This window comes from Diceros bicornis, chromosome 4 (assembly GCF_020826845.1).
Source record: "Diceros bicornis minor isolate mBicDic1 chromosome 4, mDicBic1.mat.cur, whole genome shotgun sequence".
NCBI lineage: Eukaryota > Metazoa > Chordata > Mammalia > Perissodactyla > Rhinocerotidae > Diceros > Diceros bicornis.
In genome coordinates, this window is record NC_080743.1 from 13,763,446 (window position 1) to 13,783,047 (window position 19,602).

At 40.6% G+C, this 19,602-nt stretch overlaps 1 protein-coding gene across 7 annotated transcripts in view; it reads left to right on the plus strand.

Annotated features, from left to right (window-relative positions):
* Positions 1-19,602, plus strand: part of ST6GALNAC3 (ST6 N-acetylgalactosaminide alpha-2,6-sialyltransferase 3) — a 501,804-nt gene that overhangs the window by 106,982 nt on the left and 375,220 nt on the right. Inside the window, exon 2 of one of the 7 annotated variants that reach the window (XM_058538316.1) lies at positions 8,281-8,451. The exons of the other annotated variants lie outside the window; for them this stretch is intronic. Within the exon in view, the coding sequence (XP_058394299.1) occupies positions 8,443-8,451 (9 nt within the window). The 5' untranslated portion in view covers positions 8,281-8,442. The remainder of the gene's footprint in view (positions 1-8,280; positions 8,452-19,602) is intronic. 7 annotated transcript variants of the gene reach the window in all.

A 19,602-nucleotide genomic window follows, 5' to 3' on the forward strand; every position in this document is an offset into this window, starting at 1 on the left:
GCATGTGGAAGTGCTGTATGCAGTTTTCCCGTTTCATCACGTAGAATATTAAAAGGATATGTACTCAAGGTTTAACTAAATTAATAATTCTTACTGCTCCATTAAGAATACTCTTAATTGAAACCACTTGATTTCTTAGTGCAAGTGCATGGCCTTGAGGAACACAATGACTCTAGGGCAGTTTGGTGTCATGCCTGAATTCATGCTAAGGTGCTAGCCCTTTTACCTACCACGGCTTTTGTATCTTTGGGGCCAGTGTCAACAAAGTGAAAAAGGCAAATACACCTTAGTATTATGACAAAAATGAGTTTGCCCTTGTAGTCCCCTAAGGGGGTCTCAGGGACTCCCGCGTCTCCCCTAAGATCTGTGGCCTACACTTTGAGAGCTGCTGGGCTGGAGGAGGTATGTCGTGGGATGAGTTCCATTAGGAAGCCAGGAACAGGCGTGCACTTGGTTTGAGTATAAAGTTCTAGGATTAGTGACTCTGAAATGAGTGTGGAGTGGGGGACAGGGCAACACTTAAATGAGGTTGGCAAGAGGGAGAAAGGCTGTAGCAAAGAATCCTAAAGCTCGGAATCTCAGATTCTGGAGTAATTCCTCCTCAAAGAAAATCAGGAGTTCCTGTAGTTTGTTGGGACAGAATGGTACTGTCCGTGTTTCCTCATCTGTAGAGTGGGAATGTGGTAATACTATTATGGTGTGAATTAATGTCTAAACAGCTTACAAGACGGTCTGGTACGTAGTAGGACCTACACAAGTGTTGTTTTGAAGATGGAGTTCTCCTCTAGTTATAGGATGAATTAGGGAGTTGTTCTCAAGCTTCAGTAGGTAGCAGAATGCCCTACAGGGCTTGTTAAAACACAGATTGCTAGGCCCCACCTTTGGAGTTTCTGATTAAGCGGGTCTGAGATGGGGCCATGAATCTGTATTTCTCTCGAGTTCCTGGGTGAGACTGACTCTGCCCTTCTGGGTAGCACACTCCCTGAAACTGTATCAGAGGAATTCACTTCGTGGCCTTTTCTTCCCCAGTTACTCAGCAAGCCAGTGCCTATTATTTGATATCCTTGGATGGAAAGCAATGTCTACTTATTCTTCCTGTTTCATTTGGTTTCTTTCATTTAACTTTGCCCAAGAACTGAAATTTTCCCTGTGTGCTTGTGTGTTTTTTTTCTCTGAACAATAACCTGAGACAGTAACTGATTTAGTATTTATTTTAACGTGCTCTGTTTTGCTGCTCCTAATGCCATCACAGTCAGATGACGGGGTTCCAAAAATTCAGTTGATTGCCATTGGTTTTACTCACCAGCATAATTTTCAACAACTCTGAGCACCCTGACTAATGTCACAGGGCATCTTTGCCACTTTTCTGAACTGCCATAGCTTACTTTCTTTCGGGGCTTAGAAGTACAGATAAGGCTGCTGATTTTAAGGCTGCTGATGCAGATGTGCTAAATGAAGAGCCTTGGGAGTTTGACGATTCCCGGTGATGTTGATTTCAAATCATACATTCATTTAACAAATAAATGAGTGCCAACTGTGTCCAAGGCTTTGTGCTAGATGCTGAGAACCGAACAAAAGACAAGATGAGCATGGACCAGTGTGGGTCACTGATAAGTCAACAGATAATTACAAAACAGAGAAGGACAGGTTGCTGATTGGGCTGAGGGGGCACCTAATTCATGGGGGCAGGGAAGTTTTCCCAGGGTAAGTGATATTGGAGCTGAAACCTTAAGGGAGACTTTGAATTAGTTGAGTAAAGAAAGCAGGCTGACCAGTCTGCACAGTATTTCAGGCCGAATGAAGAGTGTGTAGGAAGACCTACAGGAGAGTGAGAACATAGGTCTTTGAGAAGAAGTTTAATTTGGCTCATCGACGTTAGGTTGAGGGTGGGGGATATAGAAGGTAGGAAATCACAAGAAGGTAGAAAATTTAGACAGCGTCCTCTATGCCTTTTGGGTTTTTCAGTCTCAGCCCTATTGACATTGTGGGCCAGATAATTCTTTATTGGGGTAGGGGTTGGGGCTGTCCTGTGTATTATAGGATGTTTAGCAGCGTCTCTGCTGTCTATCCTAGAGGCCAGTGGCAAGGCCCCCTAGTTGTGACAAGCAAAAATGTCTCCGGACATTGCCAAATGTCCCTTGGAGGTGGAGGGTAAAATTGGCCCTGGTTGGAACCATTGTTACCGAGTTTTGTCTTTATATTAAGAGCAGTGGAGGGCAGTTGTAAAGTTTTATTCAGGGGAGTGACATGAACAGATTTACACCTTTGGGTGATCACTATAGTAGTGGTGTGGAGAATGACTGGGAGTTGGCAAGACTGGAGGCATAGAAACACACTAGATGTTGTTGCAGCAGCTTGGGTGAAAAATACCAGCATCTGATCTAAGGTTGTGGCTGTAGGGATGGAGAGAAGTATATAGACTTGAGATATATTTAGGTGAAAGAATTGGCAGGCTTTGATGACTAATTATAAATGAGTAGTGAGGGAAAGAGAGGACTGACTCAAGGTTTCTGGCTTGGGCCCTGAAGAGGATGGTGGTGCTATTCACTGATGGAGGGTGCACAGGAAGAGGAACAGATTTATTTGGGCGGATCAGGAGAGAATGACTTGGATTTTTAGATATGTTGAATTTGAGGTGCCTTGTGAGAGAGCCAAGTGGAGATTTTCCTCTGTAGGTGAAGTTTTGGTTCTGGAACTTAGGAGACAGATCTGAGCCCATCAATAACTAGCTGGAAGTTGAAACTCTGGGTGAGGCTGAGGGAGAATGCACTGAGTGTGAAGAGCAGGGAACAAAAGGCAGGTCCTGGCAAGAGTAGGAGGGGCTGATGAAGCCGGAATGTGGAAGAGGAAACCAAGATGTGGCAGTGCCAGGGACGTTTAGAAGAGCTTAGCTCTGTGAAGAGGAGCAAACTTTGTGTCCACAGCTCAAAGTCCTTTCTTTTCTTCAGTGGATTTAAGTGGTCCCAGATGCTCATTAGGGTGATTCTGCAGTTATTGGAGCCTCCAAGAGGCAGAAGGGTGTGACTGGTTGTGGAGATTCGCCATTTACCCCTGATAAAACCCAAGTAGAAGTTCTGAATCATAAAATCTAGAGTTGAAGACAGATGCTGTGCCTCTGCAGGATTGATGCTGGCCCAGACTGCTGAATTATGTAGCTGGCTTCGTAATGGAGACAAATCTCCCCAGCCAGAGATCACTTGCTACTTCCTTAAAGAAAATTCCTTTTGAGTTGATGAGTAGTAGAACTGTGTTTCTGTTTTAGAGAAGCCATTTTTGATGAAAAAGTAAGAACTTTAATTAAGAGATTGGTAGCTATCACCGAAGGGTTAAGTCTCCCAGATCAGTGTTGTACAATATTGTATGATTTTTCCCTGAGTTGTATGTGCTTCAGATACCTGACCTTTGAAGGTACTAATGTATTATTTACATGAGGCTAAGATCCAGTGCATTCTAAATGACTGTGATTTATCATGACTATTTCAGAATTGAGTCCTGTGGCCATATGCTAATTTGACTCGAAGGAAATTCTGTGCTGTATTCTTGGATTTCATGCTTAAAAATTTCATCAATATTTTCAATGCTCTATTAATTAAAATAAGATGTTCATAACTTTTTCCACATAATATGGAATGCACTCAGTAGCTCGTATTTGAATTAAAACCTTTGGAAGCTTTACATTTTCTCGTCTGGCAACCTTCGTTTTCCTAATTTACGTTTCCCATTTGTCCTGAAGGAGTTGGGAAGTTGAGATTTACAGCCATCCCAACTGGGAGAGTTAAGACTCTTGATTAAATGAGAGCTTGTTTATGTATTCAAATGGAAAACTGTGGCTGGACAAAATAACATTTGCACTAAATTTGTAGTGAGTTGTCTCTCAAACTTAGCGTGGTGTCCCCTTTCTTGGTAATTCTACCTGCCCAACTATACACCTTGACTGTGGGAGAAGGCATATTTGTATATACAACTTTTTAGCAGTGACTGATTGGATCAGCATTGGGCTTCTATACCAAGCTACAGTAACAAGCCCTTGCATCTGGGACTTTGTAGTCAGTTCTGCCAGATTCCCAGTATGTCTTTTGGGTGTGGCCATTTTCATGTAAACAGGGAAACTGAGAAAGCTGGTCAGCGGAAATAGAAGAATGAGGAGAGAGAAGCAGAGACAAGTAACAGAGAGAAAGGACTCTCAGGCTTCCCTGGAGCATCTCAGTCCCCAATTCCAGTAAGTTCCCAAGACCCAGCTCATCCACGCCTCTGGAGTCTCTTGCAGATTCTTGTATTCTTCTAATAAAGTGGTCTACAAGAGATCTCTGTATCCTTCTAGTAAATCACCCTGTGTGCTTAAAGCAGCTCATGATTTCCTGCACATGGGAGCAATGAAATGGGCTACATTGCCTAGATTTCTATTTTCTGATTGAATGGTGGTTATCATACTTCGTTTATACCTTTAAAACAAGCTCTTTTTTTTATTTTATTTTATTTATTTATTTTTCCCCCCAAAGCCCCAGTAGATAGTTGTATGCCATAGCTGCACATCCTTCTAGTTGCTGTATGTGGGACTCGGCCTCAGGATGGACAGAGAAGTGGTGCCTCGGTGCGCGCCCGGGATCCGAACCCGGGCCGCCAGCATCGGAGCGCGCTCACTTAACCACCAAGCCACGGGGCCGGCCCATAAAACAAGCTCTTTTATGAATTGAATATTTTTTGATGGCTTTAAGTTGAGCTAGTCTTTGGTTTAAAGATTACTGATATTTTCTGAAAAATACAACAATAAGTATAGGAAATGTAACAACACACAAGTTTGAAACTAGATTCTTAAAACAAAGGAAGGATGTGTGTGTGTATGAAAGTGATGGTTGGTTCCAGGTCTAGGAATCTAAGCTTTTTCAAGTTTGATGTGTGGACAGGGAACAGAGAGGGCGGTCTCTCAATGGCAGTTAGGAGGCAGTACGGGGTGGTGACCAGAAGCACTCTTGGGGTGAAAGGTTGCTGCCAAGCCTTTTCCCAGGAGACTGCTTCTCATTTCCTCGTCCTATTCATCTTTGTCCCTTGAAATAAGTGCCTTGAGGTCCCAGACTAACCAGGGCACTCTAATTAGACCCAGTGTTTTTATTGATTGAGAAGAAGACTGCTCTTGCATCTTTGACATCTGAAGATTATTCATAATAAATATCCTCACAAAGATCCTCTGTCTGTAGCATAGTAATGCAAAAACAAAATGTATCCCAACATAGCTAGTGAGTTACTTTTTTATTATTCAAAAACTGTGACTAAATTTGGGTTTATATGCCTGGATATAAACATATATTTGTATGTAGACACATGCATTTGTGTGTAGAGATAGAGATATGTCTCTATATGTTTAGAAAGATATCATGATAGATAGCCCCCAAAGAGTTAAAAGTGATTACTTCTGGGAAAGTGGAGTTGACAGAGCAAGGGGAGGAAACTTTCGCTTATTTACCTTAAACTTTTTAAAAGTGATGACATTAAGATTGAGTTTAACTTTATATGCGTTTTTTATTACTACAGAAGTAAAATTTTAAAGTTACTTATTTGTGATCTGAAATCATTGCAGTGAGAGATGAAAGATTAATAATTGTGCTTACTAAGTATGATTACTTACTAATTAAGTTTTTAGAAAAGCATGTATGTGTGTGCATGTGTGTGTAAAGTTACAAGAAAATTGATAATTGACTTCTAACTATAATATATTGGGGAATTTTGTATGTGTAAATTTTAATGTGTGTAAGTCGCATATAAATTTTAGAGATAAGTGAAAATTGTGAATATCCACCTTGGTAATTGTATAATTTCCAAATTATTTATTAGCATCATATTAATCTTTATATAGCATGTTTTTATTTTCTAAATGTCATTTATGTTCATTTAAGGAAACCTCTTATAGTGACTTTTACAATTTCATGTCATCTCATCCTGGTTATGGCCTTTAGAATCCCAAAGTAAGGTTCTTAGAAACTCTTAGGTGCCCTTTCTGTGTGTTCATTAGTAACATCTTTTTATCAGCGTCCATATAAATGAGGGGATATAGAAAAATGTATCAGGGAAAGAGAAATTCGAGAAGCTGGTCCAGGTCTTATTCCATGTAAATACAAGTGAGCAGTATTTCTTAGTTTTTCCTTGCTATTCCAAGGAAATAAGAAGAAAAATGGTTGCAAAAATGGTGATAGTTGTACTTCTTGATTCTATTACTTGCTGGATCTTTGATTTTGGACAAGTTATTTAACCGTTTAGAGTCTTAGGTTTTTCATCTCTGTTCATTTGTTCATTCATTCATCAAATATAGTGGAATACCATGATGATCCAAAAACGTCCTCATGGACCTTACGGTCTACATTGCTTCTAAATTTTGTCATGCATCATCATCGCCTGCAGAGCTTGTTAACACAGGTAACTAAACACTCCTCCAGATTTCTGAGTTAGTAGCTCTAGGAGGAGGGCCCAGAATTTGCATTTCTAGCAAGTTCTCAGATGATGCTGATGTTGCTGGTCTCAGAACTACACTTTGAGGGCCACCAGTCTAAAGCTTGCAGGTGTGAATCAAAGTTGTCAAATTCCAACTATAGTAAGTGTTGCCGAGGAGACGGTCCTAGTGCTACAAAAGAGCATATGAACTATGGGAGGTCAGGCAAGCCTTCCTGAATAGGTGACTCTTGAGCTGAAGGAATTGTTGGGAATAAGTGGGTGAAGGAGGAGTGGGGCCGAGAGGTGGTTTTCAGATAGAGGCTCTGAGGAGGGAGCGTGGAGCATGCTGGGAACAGTTTAGCTGTAGTACTGAGCACTCAGGAGATGGGAGTTAGGAGATGAGCTGGGTGTAGGTAGGGGCCAGTGCAGAGCCGTGTTAAGGATTTGTCCTTTACACAAAGGGCAGTAGGAAAGCATTCATGTTTCTAAGGAGAGAGAATGGGGAAGGAAGTAGAGTGAAGTGGGAGGCAGCGATGTGATCCATTTAGTGTTTTAAGACAACCACTTTATCATTGGGCTACAGTGTTGAGAACCTGAATATGGGAGACAAGAAAGGAGATGATATTAATAGTCCAGGTGAAAATTGATGGCACCTTTTAAAATTGGGTTAATAATATATAAGGTTGTTGAGATGATGAAATAATAATACACATCAAATGCTCAGTATTGGCACACAGTAAGTGCTCAGACAATGTTAGTTGTTATTATAATTAATAAAAACAAATATTTTGAGACCCAGAACTTATCAGGTCCATGGAACATGCCATAAAAATATCACTCATGCTTGAATTTTTAGGCTTCTCCTACTCTACCCCAGTCAGAGTGGCCTTTTAAAATGTGGCAGTGTGTGAAAAAGAAAAATTTTAATAAGAGGAAAAAAAAAACCCAGATTATTAAATCCTTATGTTGAGACTGAGAACCTGAAAGCGAAAGAGAATTCATCACTGACATGGAAACTGAATTCATAGATGTTCATATGGCCAGTTGGCACTGATGACAATTGTTTGTAGTTCCTTGTGTGTAAAAAGAAGTAATGGTTTCTCTGTTTAGGAAGCCAGGATGTAGGTGGTAGGGAGAAAATAGCTGTTCAAAAAAGGAAGACAACAAAAAATAAACTATATTTCTGTGGAGCTATTAAATTTAAGGAATTATAGGCAAAGGGGAGGAAATCAGAGGCCTCAGCAGAAAGGAGGTAAAGAAATGCCTTTGGATAAGATCATTTGGGATTCTAACAGGGAGATGTGCAAAAGGGCAAGACTCTGTCCTTGAAGGCAGAGTGGCAATTTTCAGTTTATAATTACTAATAACCCCCATGTACACAGCATTCAGCATGCACAAAATATATTGGCAAGTGTGTTAGTAAAATTTAGCTATCCCAAAGCTCTGGGAGCATTGACTTGGTAAAATAACGGAATACTCATTAAAGCAAAAGTAATTAACTGACTCAGTACTCCTTCTGGGTAAAGTGACTAGATGTCAGAGATAATCATGAGGGACACAGAGGGCAGATCAGGGGAATTTTGTGGCTACAACAGAAGGATGACACACAAAGAGACAAGGCCATGCACACACCTTTGACTTTGAGTTTAACTCAAAGGCAATGTCCTTTACCCAGAGAGCCGGGGGAAACCACTAATGCTTCTAAGGGGGTCCTTTAAGGAGGTGTGGGTGGATTGTGTGTGTGTGTGTGTGTGTGTGTGTGTGTGTCTGTGTACATATATACATACGTATACAATTAGCTCCAAGGCTTTAGGGAAATTCAACACAAGTGCTTATTGTGACCCGTCTTTGTGTAAGGTCTCTGCAAGATCTTGGAGGAGATACAGATAAGGATGAAGTCCTAAGCTTTGCTTTTATAAAGCTGAGCATCAAATGAGAGTGAAGAACACCCCCACCTCTACCCCAGGTCCTTCTCTTCCAGTCATGGCTCTCCTGAGACTCTGCAGCAGGAGCCGATGAATGTGTGTGGTGAGTTGTTGGAAAGGGAAGTAGAGGTGATGCTTAGACAACATTAAATGAGGGGAGTGCAGTGTGAAGTATCTGCCGAGATTGCCAATTTTATGCTGTTGAAACCAGTCAGTCTTAGAGGGTGATATCAATTGTTTTCAGTGAAAAATCTGCCTAGAGTCTTAAAAAATGCAGGCAAGTCATTTATATGTGGCTTAGAGCACTGTGTTTTTGAAGTACTGATTTATTAGGTGTATATTGATGTGGCCTTTGGGCCGTTGGTGTTAAATATAGAGATCTGAATGTTCTTCAGTTCGTCTTAATTGTGACGAAATTACCTGTCAAGGAAGGAAATACTTCCTGCGATAATCAGGTCTGCATCTTTGTAGGGATCCAAGTATGGTAACTTTTAACATTTAATTAAACTTTATTGGTTCTGATTAATTTGTGGGAAGTTGTAGAATCAGAGTTTAGAATATTGTAAAGGAAATTGTTATTATATACTGAAGAAAACTTAATGACAGTCCACCATGTGCAAGTGCTGGGCTGGGTCTTAGGGTACACGCCAAAGGAATGTAAGGTCATTCTTAGTCTTGGCGTCAAAGTAGAGTCACCTAGAGTACTTTTTAGAAAAATCTTGAGAGCCAGGTGACACTCAGATCAATGAAAATTTCACTCAGTTCCATGAGAGCTTCACACAGAGCAATGGAGGCTATACTCAGATCAATGGAGGCGGCACTCGGATAAATGAATGATACACTGAGATAAATGAAGGACACACTCAGATCAATGAAGGGCACACTCAGATCAATGGAGGTGGCTCTCAGATCAGTCCCTGACTCATCATGTCCTACAAAACACTGACCTCAGAGCTGAAAGAGTGGTGGATATGATGGCTGGGACCAGGGGAGGGAGAGATCCCCGTGATGGGCCAGCTGGACACCTGAGCCCCCTTTCAAAAGAGCCTCTTGTTCTGTCCCATTTGGCTTCCTCTGAGGGAAAGTTACTGTGCATTTATGAATGGGACCTGTGCTGCTTTTATGTTGTCAAGGAGGACGAAAATCTATAATGGGATTGAGAAATAATGAAAGTGCATATATTTTTTTCTCCCAAAGAAACCAAAAGCATTTCCACAGCTATATTATCCGATGCTGCCAATTTTATGCTTCAAAGAATTGAGAATGAATACCTGGCAGTAAGTACTAAATCTATGTGTGGTGACTGACAGATTAAGCACTAGGGACATTAAAGGAGATTAGACCATGGATCCCCAAACAGCAAATGTCAGGATTATTTTCCATCTTGGAGTTGAATGAAGTTCCCTTTATGTTTCTTAGCCCAGCCAATGCCATAATATTCTCCCAATTCTCTTCTTACGTGGCTTCTCTCTTTAGAACATCATTCATTCATTCAAATAGTGTTTCTTGAGCTCCTTTCATGTTATGGCTTGGTGCTAGCTACTGAGAGGGATGTAACAAAATGTAAGATATAGCGTTTGGACCCTAGAAGCTTATATTTCAAGAAACAGAAAAATGAGACCATAAAATAATCCTCTGAGGTCTTATGTGGTGCAGTTTCATGTAACCACGGTGAAGGAATCCTTTGAAGTGAGAGGAGCAGCATAGAAATAATACTACCTTTCAGGATGAGTATAATCATACCTTGTCTGTTGTCAGCCTGAGACAGCTGAGGGCTGGTGGCCTTTAATTTTGCTCTGGGCTGTGGAAGTGGTAGAAGGAGGTTGCTCACTGAGGTTATTTCTGGATTTGAATCCTAACCCTGCCACGTTCCAGATGGAGGTGCTTTAGGTAGGTGACTTAATATTAAATATATTGGTACCTTTCAGGGATGTGTAAGGAGCAGCACTAATGCTTACAGTTAGCAAAGTGCTGACATTTAGAAGGCACTCAGTAAGTGGTGATGGTTATTCGTAACAATCATAACGGTAAAGATATTTCTATTGGGCCACTAAACTCATACTTAAATGGTTACTTCCAGCAGAACAACTCCATTCACCTTCCTCAGGTTTGCCTGTCTCTCTTTATGTGACAGATTTAGTACTTTTTGTTCCCCTAAATTAGCAGCATTAGACAATATATCATGGAGCAAAGCTTGCTTCTCTTGAGGAAGCAATTTGTTGTTTATTTTTCATTCCTTTGACATTTCTTAAGAATTCCCAAAGAAGGAAGCATTTTTAGGCCCCAGGGATGTGGACGGCTATTGGGATGGTGCTGCAAGATGCAGGCTATGCTGACGATTGTTAAGACAATGATTTCTATATCAAAGTGCTTTGCCAATGGTAAGGTGTTGTCTTAGTCTGTTTGGGCTGCTATAACAAAATATCACAGACTGGGTCGCTTATAAACAACAGAAATTTATTTCTCAGAGTTCTGAAGGCTGGAAGTGTGAGGTCAGGGTACCGGTATGGATGGATGAGGGTCCTCTTCCAGGTTGCAGACTTCTCACTGTATCCTCACATGGCCGAAGGGGAAGGGATCTCTCTGGAGCTTCTTTTATAAGAGCACTAATCCCATTCATGAGGCCTCCACCCTCATGACTTAAGCACATCCCAAAGGCCCAACCTTCTAATATCATCATGTTAGAATATCATCCTATTAGGATATCCTAAGCCTGGGGGTTAGGACTTCAACATATGAATTTTGTGGGGACACAAACATTCAGACCATAGCAAGTATCATACAGATTTAGCCACTATTATGTCACATGCAGCAAAAGCTCATGATTACTGACAAGACATTTAGTTGGAGGATTAGTCTATGAAAAGATTAGAGTCGAGTAGGTCGCAACTTACTGGAACCTTCCAGACCTTCCCGAGTCTGGCTTTTACAGTGGAATTGCCACTCTAGATGAGATCCGAGAGTTTTCAGTCCAGCTTTCTGATGGGAGCGTTCAGGGGACATTTTAGTGTCAAGCCATTGAGTTAGACCTCAAAAGGCTGAGAGTGGGCCCAAGTACAAGTCCATCATATGTGGGTCAGGAAAGGCAGGGTGGGTCATTGCACCTGTCTCTGATTCTTGTCCTTGGCTGGGATCTGAGTGCCCCTGTTGTATGTAGCAGGATTCTCTTTCCTTTATGATGTTGGAGTTTCTAAAGTAATTGTTGGTTTACTTTTTTTTAACATCTGCCTCGGCCATTTTCCAGTCACATTGTACTTGGAGTGATATACATCATAAATATTTTTTACATTAAATACTCTCTTCCAGTAGATTTACCTGTACTCTATAGGCATTTTTCCTCCTACATTTCTCTGGAGACACTTAGTGCTGATAAGGATTTTATGGGGTTTCTCTCTCTCTCCCTGGTGTTTTCCTTAATTCTTCTTGGCCCAGTTTTGAGTTTCTTTGGTCTCCAGAACCCTTCTGTGCTTCGTCTTTAGAGATGAATTTATCATTTGTACTTCTCAAAGCTGTTGTGTTTAGTGGCTCGTTTTGCTTACGTGCTAGAGCTTTCTCGGGAGTTTTATTATTTGATTCTGCTATTTTCAAAGATTTCTTAGATTTTTTCTGGGCTGATACTCTAGTGTTCACTTGGTAAATTGCTAAGTTGCATTGTCTTGAGAGTAGATTCGTGATGCTGTGCCCAGTATAATGGCTGCCTCCACCCCCGGTCCATTGCACTTGGAGCGCTTCTTGCAGCCATTGAACTTGTGCTGTGATAAAAGCATAGACTTTTTACTGTCATGAGCACAGTGGCTCATGAGGCTTCACAAACTCTGTCTTTTACATTAGAGCATCTCATACGGTTGTGCAGATTGCATCCTGCTCAAGCGTGCTGCATCAAGGGGCCAAGTAGCGGCTGACTGCCAACCTGTGCTTCCCTAGCCAAGCCTTGTGCCTGGTGCAGGGCTGCATCCCCAGGAGAGGAACCTTTTCCTAATATACACACAGGTGTCATGTGGACTATAGCAGCCAGTCCCTTTAACTTAGCTGGGTATCTTTAGGGGAGAAGGTGGAAGAAGACGTGGTGGTGTTTCTTGTGGGGATCTAAGATCTGCCTACTCACCTGGAATCTTGAAGTTCCCCAAGATGAATGAAGTCATTAGAAGCCAAAACAAATTGTTAAAATTGTTTAAAAGTTGTTAAAGAACCACTTGGCATTTGCTAGCATTTTACATGCCTGAGATGATTCGTTGTGGTCATCAGTTATTCTTTACTTCGTGGTAGACTTGCGGTCAGAGCTATAGATCTGATTTCAGTCCGTGTAGCCCCTGGAACACCCTTGCCTGCTGAGTCCCACTCTCCCTAGAGAATTACTGCCCCCAAGTTATATTCAAGCAGCCCTATTAAGATAACCTTGTCCCCAGTGGCCTCGACAAGCCAGCCTCCGTTCTCCACCTAGTTTAGTCAATGCCCAGAGCAGCGCCCCATGCAGTCAGACTGCATTTTCTAAAAGTCAACAGTGTAGTGGCTTGGCAGCCTTCTTGGCCATGCTGTAGTTGCATCTGAGAGCTGCAGGTACCTTAGGTTTTTCATTTTTTTCCTCATATCAACCGTAAATACCCTTTCTTTGACTAGTATGCTGAAGGGATAGTACACTTGCATTAGCAAACATTTCCTGATGTTGCCCTTTGTTCTGAGGTTTGTGACTTGGACCTTATCTATATTGAACTGAATTTGTTATCTATCACCTGGGCACCTGTACTAATGTGGTCAGAGGCTTTGTGTATCCATCCTTGTATTAGTCCACCAGGGCTGCCATAACAAAATAACACAGACTGGGTGGCTAAAACAACAGAAGTTTATTCCTCACAGTTCTGGAGGCTGGAAGTCTAAGATCATGGTGCCAAAAAGCTTGGTTTCTGGTGAGGACTTTGTCCTGGCTTGTAGTTGGCTGCCCCTTCCCTGTGTCCTCACATGGCCTTTTCTCTGTGTGTGCCATCCTGGTGTCTCTTCCTTCTTTTATAAGGACAACAATCTGGTTGGATTAGGGCCTCACCCTTATGACCTGATTTAACTGTAATTAAAGGCCCCATCTCCAAATATTGGGGGTTACGACCTCAACGTATGAATTTTGAGATGACACAATTTACTCCATAACAACCCACACTTGCTAGACTTTCTCATTCAAACACATCCAGTAGATATTAAAACTATATTTCAGCAATACCTTTTCTGTCCATTTGGGCTCATGCAGCCGTTAAAGACTTCATTTCCGCCCTCAGAAAAACACTCTGCTTAGCAATAATTACACTTTGGATCTTGCCCCTTAGACAGCATCCTAATTGTTATATCCAAAAATCTAAGCCTCATTTTTGAAAACTGCTCCCCTATGTTAAATATAGCCAAATGCTTCCAGACAATCTCATTTTGCTGAAATTAAATTGGTGTTTTCTGGACCGTATTTGTCCCCTAAGCAGCATTCTCGAAGGGCTTGACAGGCTGGGCCCCCAGCCTGTACTTGCAGTAATCATGTTGATTTTTAATCAAGAGCCTTGTTTTGGCAGCTTTTCTTTTTTGATCATTTGAAAAATACTTCCTGATGGTTTGGAGTTTAAATTCGCGGGTAGGTGCTGGATCATGAAGAGGAGTTTAGGGCCTTAGTTTCTTAGGGAAAAAGTAGCCTCCTTATATATTATATTAATGGGCAATTTTGGTAATGCTGAGGAGGAGGATTTGATTATCCAACCTGAACCTCCAAATATTTAGGGAGCATTGAGACTTATTTTCTTGTCTACCATGCAATATTGAAGAAACTTGACAACTGGATTTTTTTCTGAGGGTTAAAGTGATTTCCATGAGAAGAGGATGTTTTTTCAGACCCCTTTGAAACGCAGGTGCATGATAAAAAATGCAAATTCTTTGGGGATTAATCATGAAATGTTTCAGTGCTGTTATAAGGAAGCTCATCAGTCTAGTGAAATAAGGGCCACTTTCTTGGTCATGAATTTTCTATTTGCGCTATTTGATTAGTTATTTACTAGGCTAGATTGTATATGTGGGTGCCACTGGTGGGTCTAAGACACAGGAAGGGAGAAAGAAAACAGCTGAGACTCTACTATATAGTAAAGTCGAGCCCATTCTGTGCTGGAAAAATTTGGTGTAATAGTTAAATCTACTGCATATGCTTGAAATGCATAACTGAATGAGTAAATGAATGACTTCATTAATTTAGGCTGGGCTAGTTTCTGGATAATCCAAACTAGTGACAGTGGCAAAGACAATGCTATGTGTTCACTGAACCCCTGTTCCTTTTCCTCCTGGGCACATGGCTAGAATTGCAAATCTCATTCTCCCTTGTTGTTGGGTAGTGCCTAGGGTTGAATTCTGGCCAATGGGATTTGGTGGGAATGACATATGACACTTCAAAACCTGGCTTCTAAAAATCCTCCTGCATGATCCTCCATGTTTTCTTTCTTCCATTATCCAACGCTTGGTTGCAGAGTATGCAGTGGAAAAGCTAGGGAGTGGTGGAACCATAAGATGGAAGCATGCTGGGTCCCTGAAACACTGCTTGGAACAGAGCCCCTCATCAACCCATGTGAGACTGTGATGTGATTTGAACAAGAAATAAATCCCCATTGTTTTTTTTTTTTTTTTGAGGAAGATCAGCCCTGAGCTAACATCCATGCTAATCCTCTTCTTTTTTTTTGCTGAGGAAGACCGTCTCTGAGCTAACATCTATTGCCAATCCTCCTCCTTTTTTCCCCCCCCAAAGCCCCAGTAGATAGTTGTATGTCATAGTTGCATATCTTCATTGTTTTTTAAGCCACTGAAATGTGGTTTTGGGGATGTTTCAGTAGCTTGTGTTAATTACAATAAAGTTTCAGCTTGGTTTTCTTTCTCAGTATTATTATGCTGAAAAATATTTGACCTGAAAGCAATGAATGCTGCAACCAAATGTACCTATGCCAGCTTCTGCCTTATTAAGAACATATTCCTTTTGCTCTACTTATTCCTAGTAGAATCACAGGGATACACTAACTTACAGGCCAAGTGAGCATTTGTCAGAGATCTTGTGATGTCACGTACACATAAAAACAAGTAAACCCACAATCTTTTAGAGAGGTGAAAAAGTGCCAGGTGTTTATTCTGCCTCTGAAATCATTTAGGAGTCTCCTTCCCTAGGCATAACCCAGCAGATGAGGTCATCTACCTCTGATGGCTACCACCATCTGGTTAAGGGGTGGCAGGCAACAATTCAGGCTTATGTTCTGAATTGTGAAAATCAAATGAAAGAGATGTGTTTGCAGAGACAAAGCACGTGAGTTCCATGTATGACCACTATCTAATTTATTTTAGATCTTAAGTGAATGCCTACTTTTTATGAGTGTATTAATGGACTGCTTGCCTCAAAATTATTTTGGGAGAAAAAGATTAAATGTAATTGAAAGAAATCCAAGAAAAATCAACGACCAAAAGACATAAAGTGTGAGTTTATACGTTTTTTGGTCTCTCCCTTGAGAGGTAGTCGTTTTGTAACCTAGATTCTTCTAGAGCTGTGTGACTCAGTATCGCAGCCACCAGTCATATGTGACTATTTAAATATAAATTTAAATTAATTAAAATTAAATAAAATGAACAATTTATTTCCTCAGTCACATTAGCCACATTTCAAGTGTGCAATGGCCACAGATGTTTAGTGGCTACTGTATTGGATGGCACAGATATAGAACATTTCCATCATTGCTGAAAGTTCTATTAGATAGCACTGGTCTAGAGAACTAGCTTTTCATGATGTAACCAAATTTTAAGATCTTCTCACTTCTCATGTATTTAAAAGCACTGTTGAAAGCAAGACAATAGGCCCAAAATGGAGTCACTTATGCTAAGCCCCACATCACCAAACTGAGACAATTACAGTTTCGGCTTTCCCAGAAATGGAATCTTAAGCCAGTCAATCAGGAATCACCTGATTAGCATTAGTTAGGTAATCTACCTGAAAAACCCCTGCCATCCCCTATGAGGAAAGTAACCTTTCGATAACCAATCCGCTTTTTTTGACCTAGTACAACTTCCTTGGTCCTCCCCGCTTCTGCCTGTCTTGCATTGTATAGCTCTTCAGAGCTCCTTTCTATCTACTAGATTGGATGTGGCTTGATTTATGAATTGCTGAATAAAGCCAACAAGATCTTAAAATTTACTCAGTTGAATTTTTTTTTAATGGTACTATGCTGTTTTTTCAAAGCACATGGGATATTTTTAAGATTGTTGCAATATAAATTCTGGAAAAGGTTCTGGAACAAATCACAAAAGGATTATTTCTGAGTACTCATAAAAGGAAGTTGTGATAATTAGGAGCCAGCAAGGGTTCACTAAGTTGAGTTGTAACATGTTCACTTCATTTCCTTCAGTGCTTGACATAACAATCTAAGCTTCATGAAAGAAGGAATTTTTGATCTATTTTCTTCATTGCTGAGTTCCCAATATTTTCGGTGTTTTCAACATAGAAGGTGTTCAGTAAATGTCTGTTGAATGACTATTAGAGAAATAAGATTGATGTAGTTAGTTTCAGTTTTATCAAGATAAAAGGGAAAATTTCTCATGATATTTTTGAAGCAGTGGGTGCTAGGGAATAAGAGAGTTGAGTGAGTTGCTAGTTAAATAATAATGAGAAGCAGGTAATGAAGAGAGCGTGAGGCTTGGAATCAAATATAGAGCTGCCTTCAATTCTTGGCTCTTTCCCTTAACCTGTGTGATCCCAGGCAGTCATTTCACTTCTCTGAATCACTGTTTCCTCATCTTCAAATTAAGCATAATAATATCTACATCATAAGGTTGTCATGAATATTAAATATTGTGATATAAAAGGGTAGCATGAACTAGCCTGGAAGGGGGTCTCTAGTAGAATTTTATGGGGTGAGTCTTCATTCTGACCTAGTTAATGTTTATATTTCTGACATCAGTAAGGATATATTGATTGAATTTGTGGATGACCTAAGCTGGACTAAGAATCAGAATTCAGAGGGACCTTAGTAAACTGAAATGATAGGCTAAATCTAATTCTTTAAAGTTAGTAAGGAGATATATGATGATTTATACTTGCTTCAAAGAAAAATTGCAACTATAGCAGACAGAGTACTTCTGGCTTAACCTCAGTGTGCAAAAAAACTTGGAGACTAAAAAAAATTACATGATGTGTCTGCCAGAAGTTAGTCTCAGCAGTAGGAATAAGGCATCCAGAGTTGCACAATAGAACTCCTGGGAAGTTAAAAATGCTGATGACTGGGCCATTACCAGGGAATCTGATTTAATTGGCGTGGGATGCAGCTTTGGCATATAGGATTTTTAACTCCTTCTGTCGTCCCCAAATGATCCTCGTGTGCAGCCAAGTTTGAGAACCACTGGTCTAGGCTGAGGGAGGTCCTGCCTAGTTCTGTTCACTCCATATGTACAGTCTATAAACATTACTTGCATGGGAAAGTGCCTGCTACGTGAAGTTCTGAATGCCTCACTCAAAGCTTGGAGTGCATTCAGGGAGGAGTGTCAGGGCAGTGAGAAGACTGGCGCTCGCAACATTCTGAAGGGGAGGTGGAAGGAAACAAACATTTCTCTTGGAGAACAGCAGGAAGTGGTGACAGTCTTGGATACTGCTTGCTTGGTCTGTCTTAGGAAGCTAGATTCAGTTTCCTTCTCTGGCATTCCTGAGGGCAGAAAGGGATCCACTGAGTGCAAGCTGCGGGAGATGGATGTGGAGAAGTGCTTGCTGACAACAGTGCTTCCTGGAGACCCCAGAATTACCAGGCTCTGGAGGTTCACAGATACCTCACAGATTTTATTGTGGATTTAAAGGGATGTAAAGAGGCTAGGTGGTGGGTTTAACTACCAGCAAGTTTTCTTTCATCCCTGACCCCACCTCCTACTCTCTCACTTTCATCCCCTGCCTCAGCCATACTGGTCTCCTTTGAGCCCCCCAAGCATGTTCTCTGCCTCAGAGTCTTTGCAGTTGCTGTTCCTTCTGCTTGAAACACTTTTCCTCCAAATACCTGCACACTTTACTCGCACCTCCCTCAGATTTTTGCTTAAATTACAACTTCTGCTTTGTCTCTTTATCCCTCTTTCTTTTTTCTTTTTCTCTATCACCATCTGAAATCACACACATGCACACACACACATGCACACGTATGTATGTCTTCCTTTAAGAGACTGTAAGCCTCAAGTGGTCCAGGACTTTTGTCTCAAGTGTGCACCGATGTAACCCCAGTGCCAGCATGGTGCTGGGCTCTCAGAGGACCTCAAGAAATATTTATTATTGAATAAATCTCCGGGGTCATCTACTTCTATGGACTTTCACCAGTTGTGTCTTAAATTCCCTGCTCTGACCTGGATAAACTTCCTGTGAAGGAGACCAACTAATTTGCATCTTTGAAGGATAAATTTAATAATATAAAATTTATATTTATGGGTATAATGACCACTTTCAAGCTGTTTTTCTTTTCTTCCCCACATCAAGTGGGAACAGCATCTTCTAAAAACAGAACTTTGTTCACTGATTAGCAGTTTTCGGGCAACCATTGAATGGAATCCAATGTGGAGAGGAAATAGCAAGCTTTACTGCAGTGTAATTTGTTTCTTTGGAGCCACTTTGGGTGCAGTAAAGGTCAATAATGCACAGGAAAGCTAGGTTTAATTTCTTTGATGTGTAAAAATTAGTGCTTTGTCATCAATTACAGATGCAGGAGGACAAATCACCGGCACATTAAGTTGTTCCTGCTACATAAATTACAAATCTTGTTAGGAAAAAGTATTAGCATCATCCCTTGTTATTTTAAAAATGCCAACTCTGATAAACAGTCAGCCTTGAGCGTATATTAAAATGCTTGAATTGTACTCAAATAAATCCAGCCTTTTAAGATAACACCTCGTTTTAATTTCATACACGATTAAATCTATCAATTCAAAGGTCTTTTAACATATAAGTTTTGAAGTCATAACAGTACCCTTTAACTCCCTGTGGAAAAACTTAAACCTCTCTCTGCTTCTTGAATAACTTTCCTTTATTGACAGAAAATTTTAAGAAATCCTCAGCTCCTTCGTTTTGTGTTCTTGTGTTTTTCTCAAGAAGAGGAAATTAAATTGTGATCCTAAATCCCTTTCATTTTTAGAAGTAGATTTTTCTTTTAATCATAGTCCAGAAGGAGGTTGAAAAAGCTTTGTGAATCAAATATTTTATCTCTATCATGATGAGACAGTCTAAATTATTATCCTATATCCA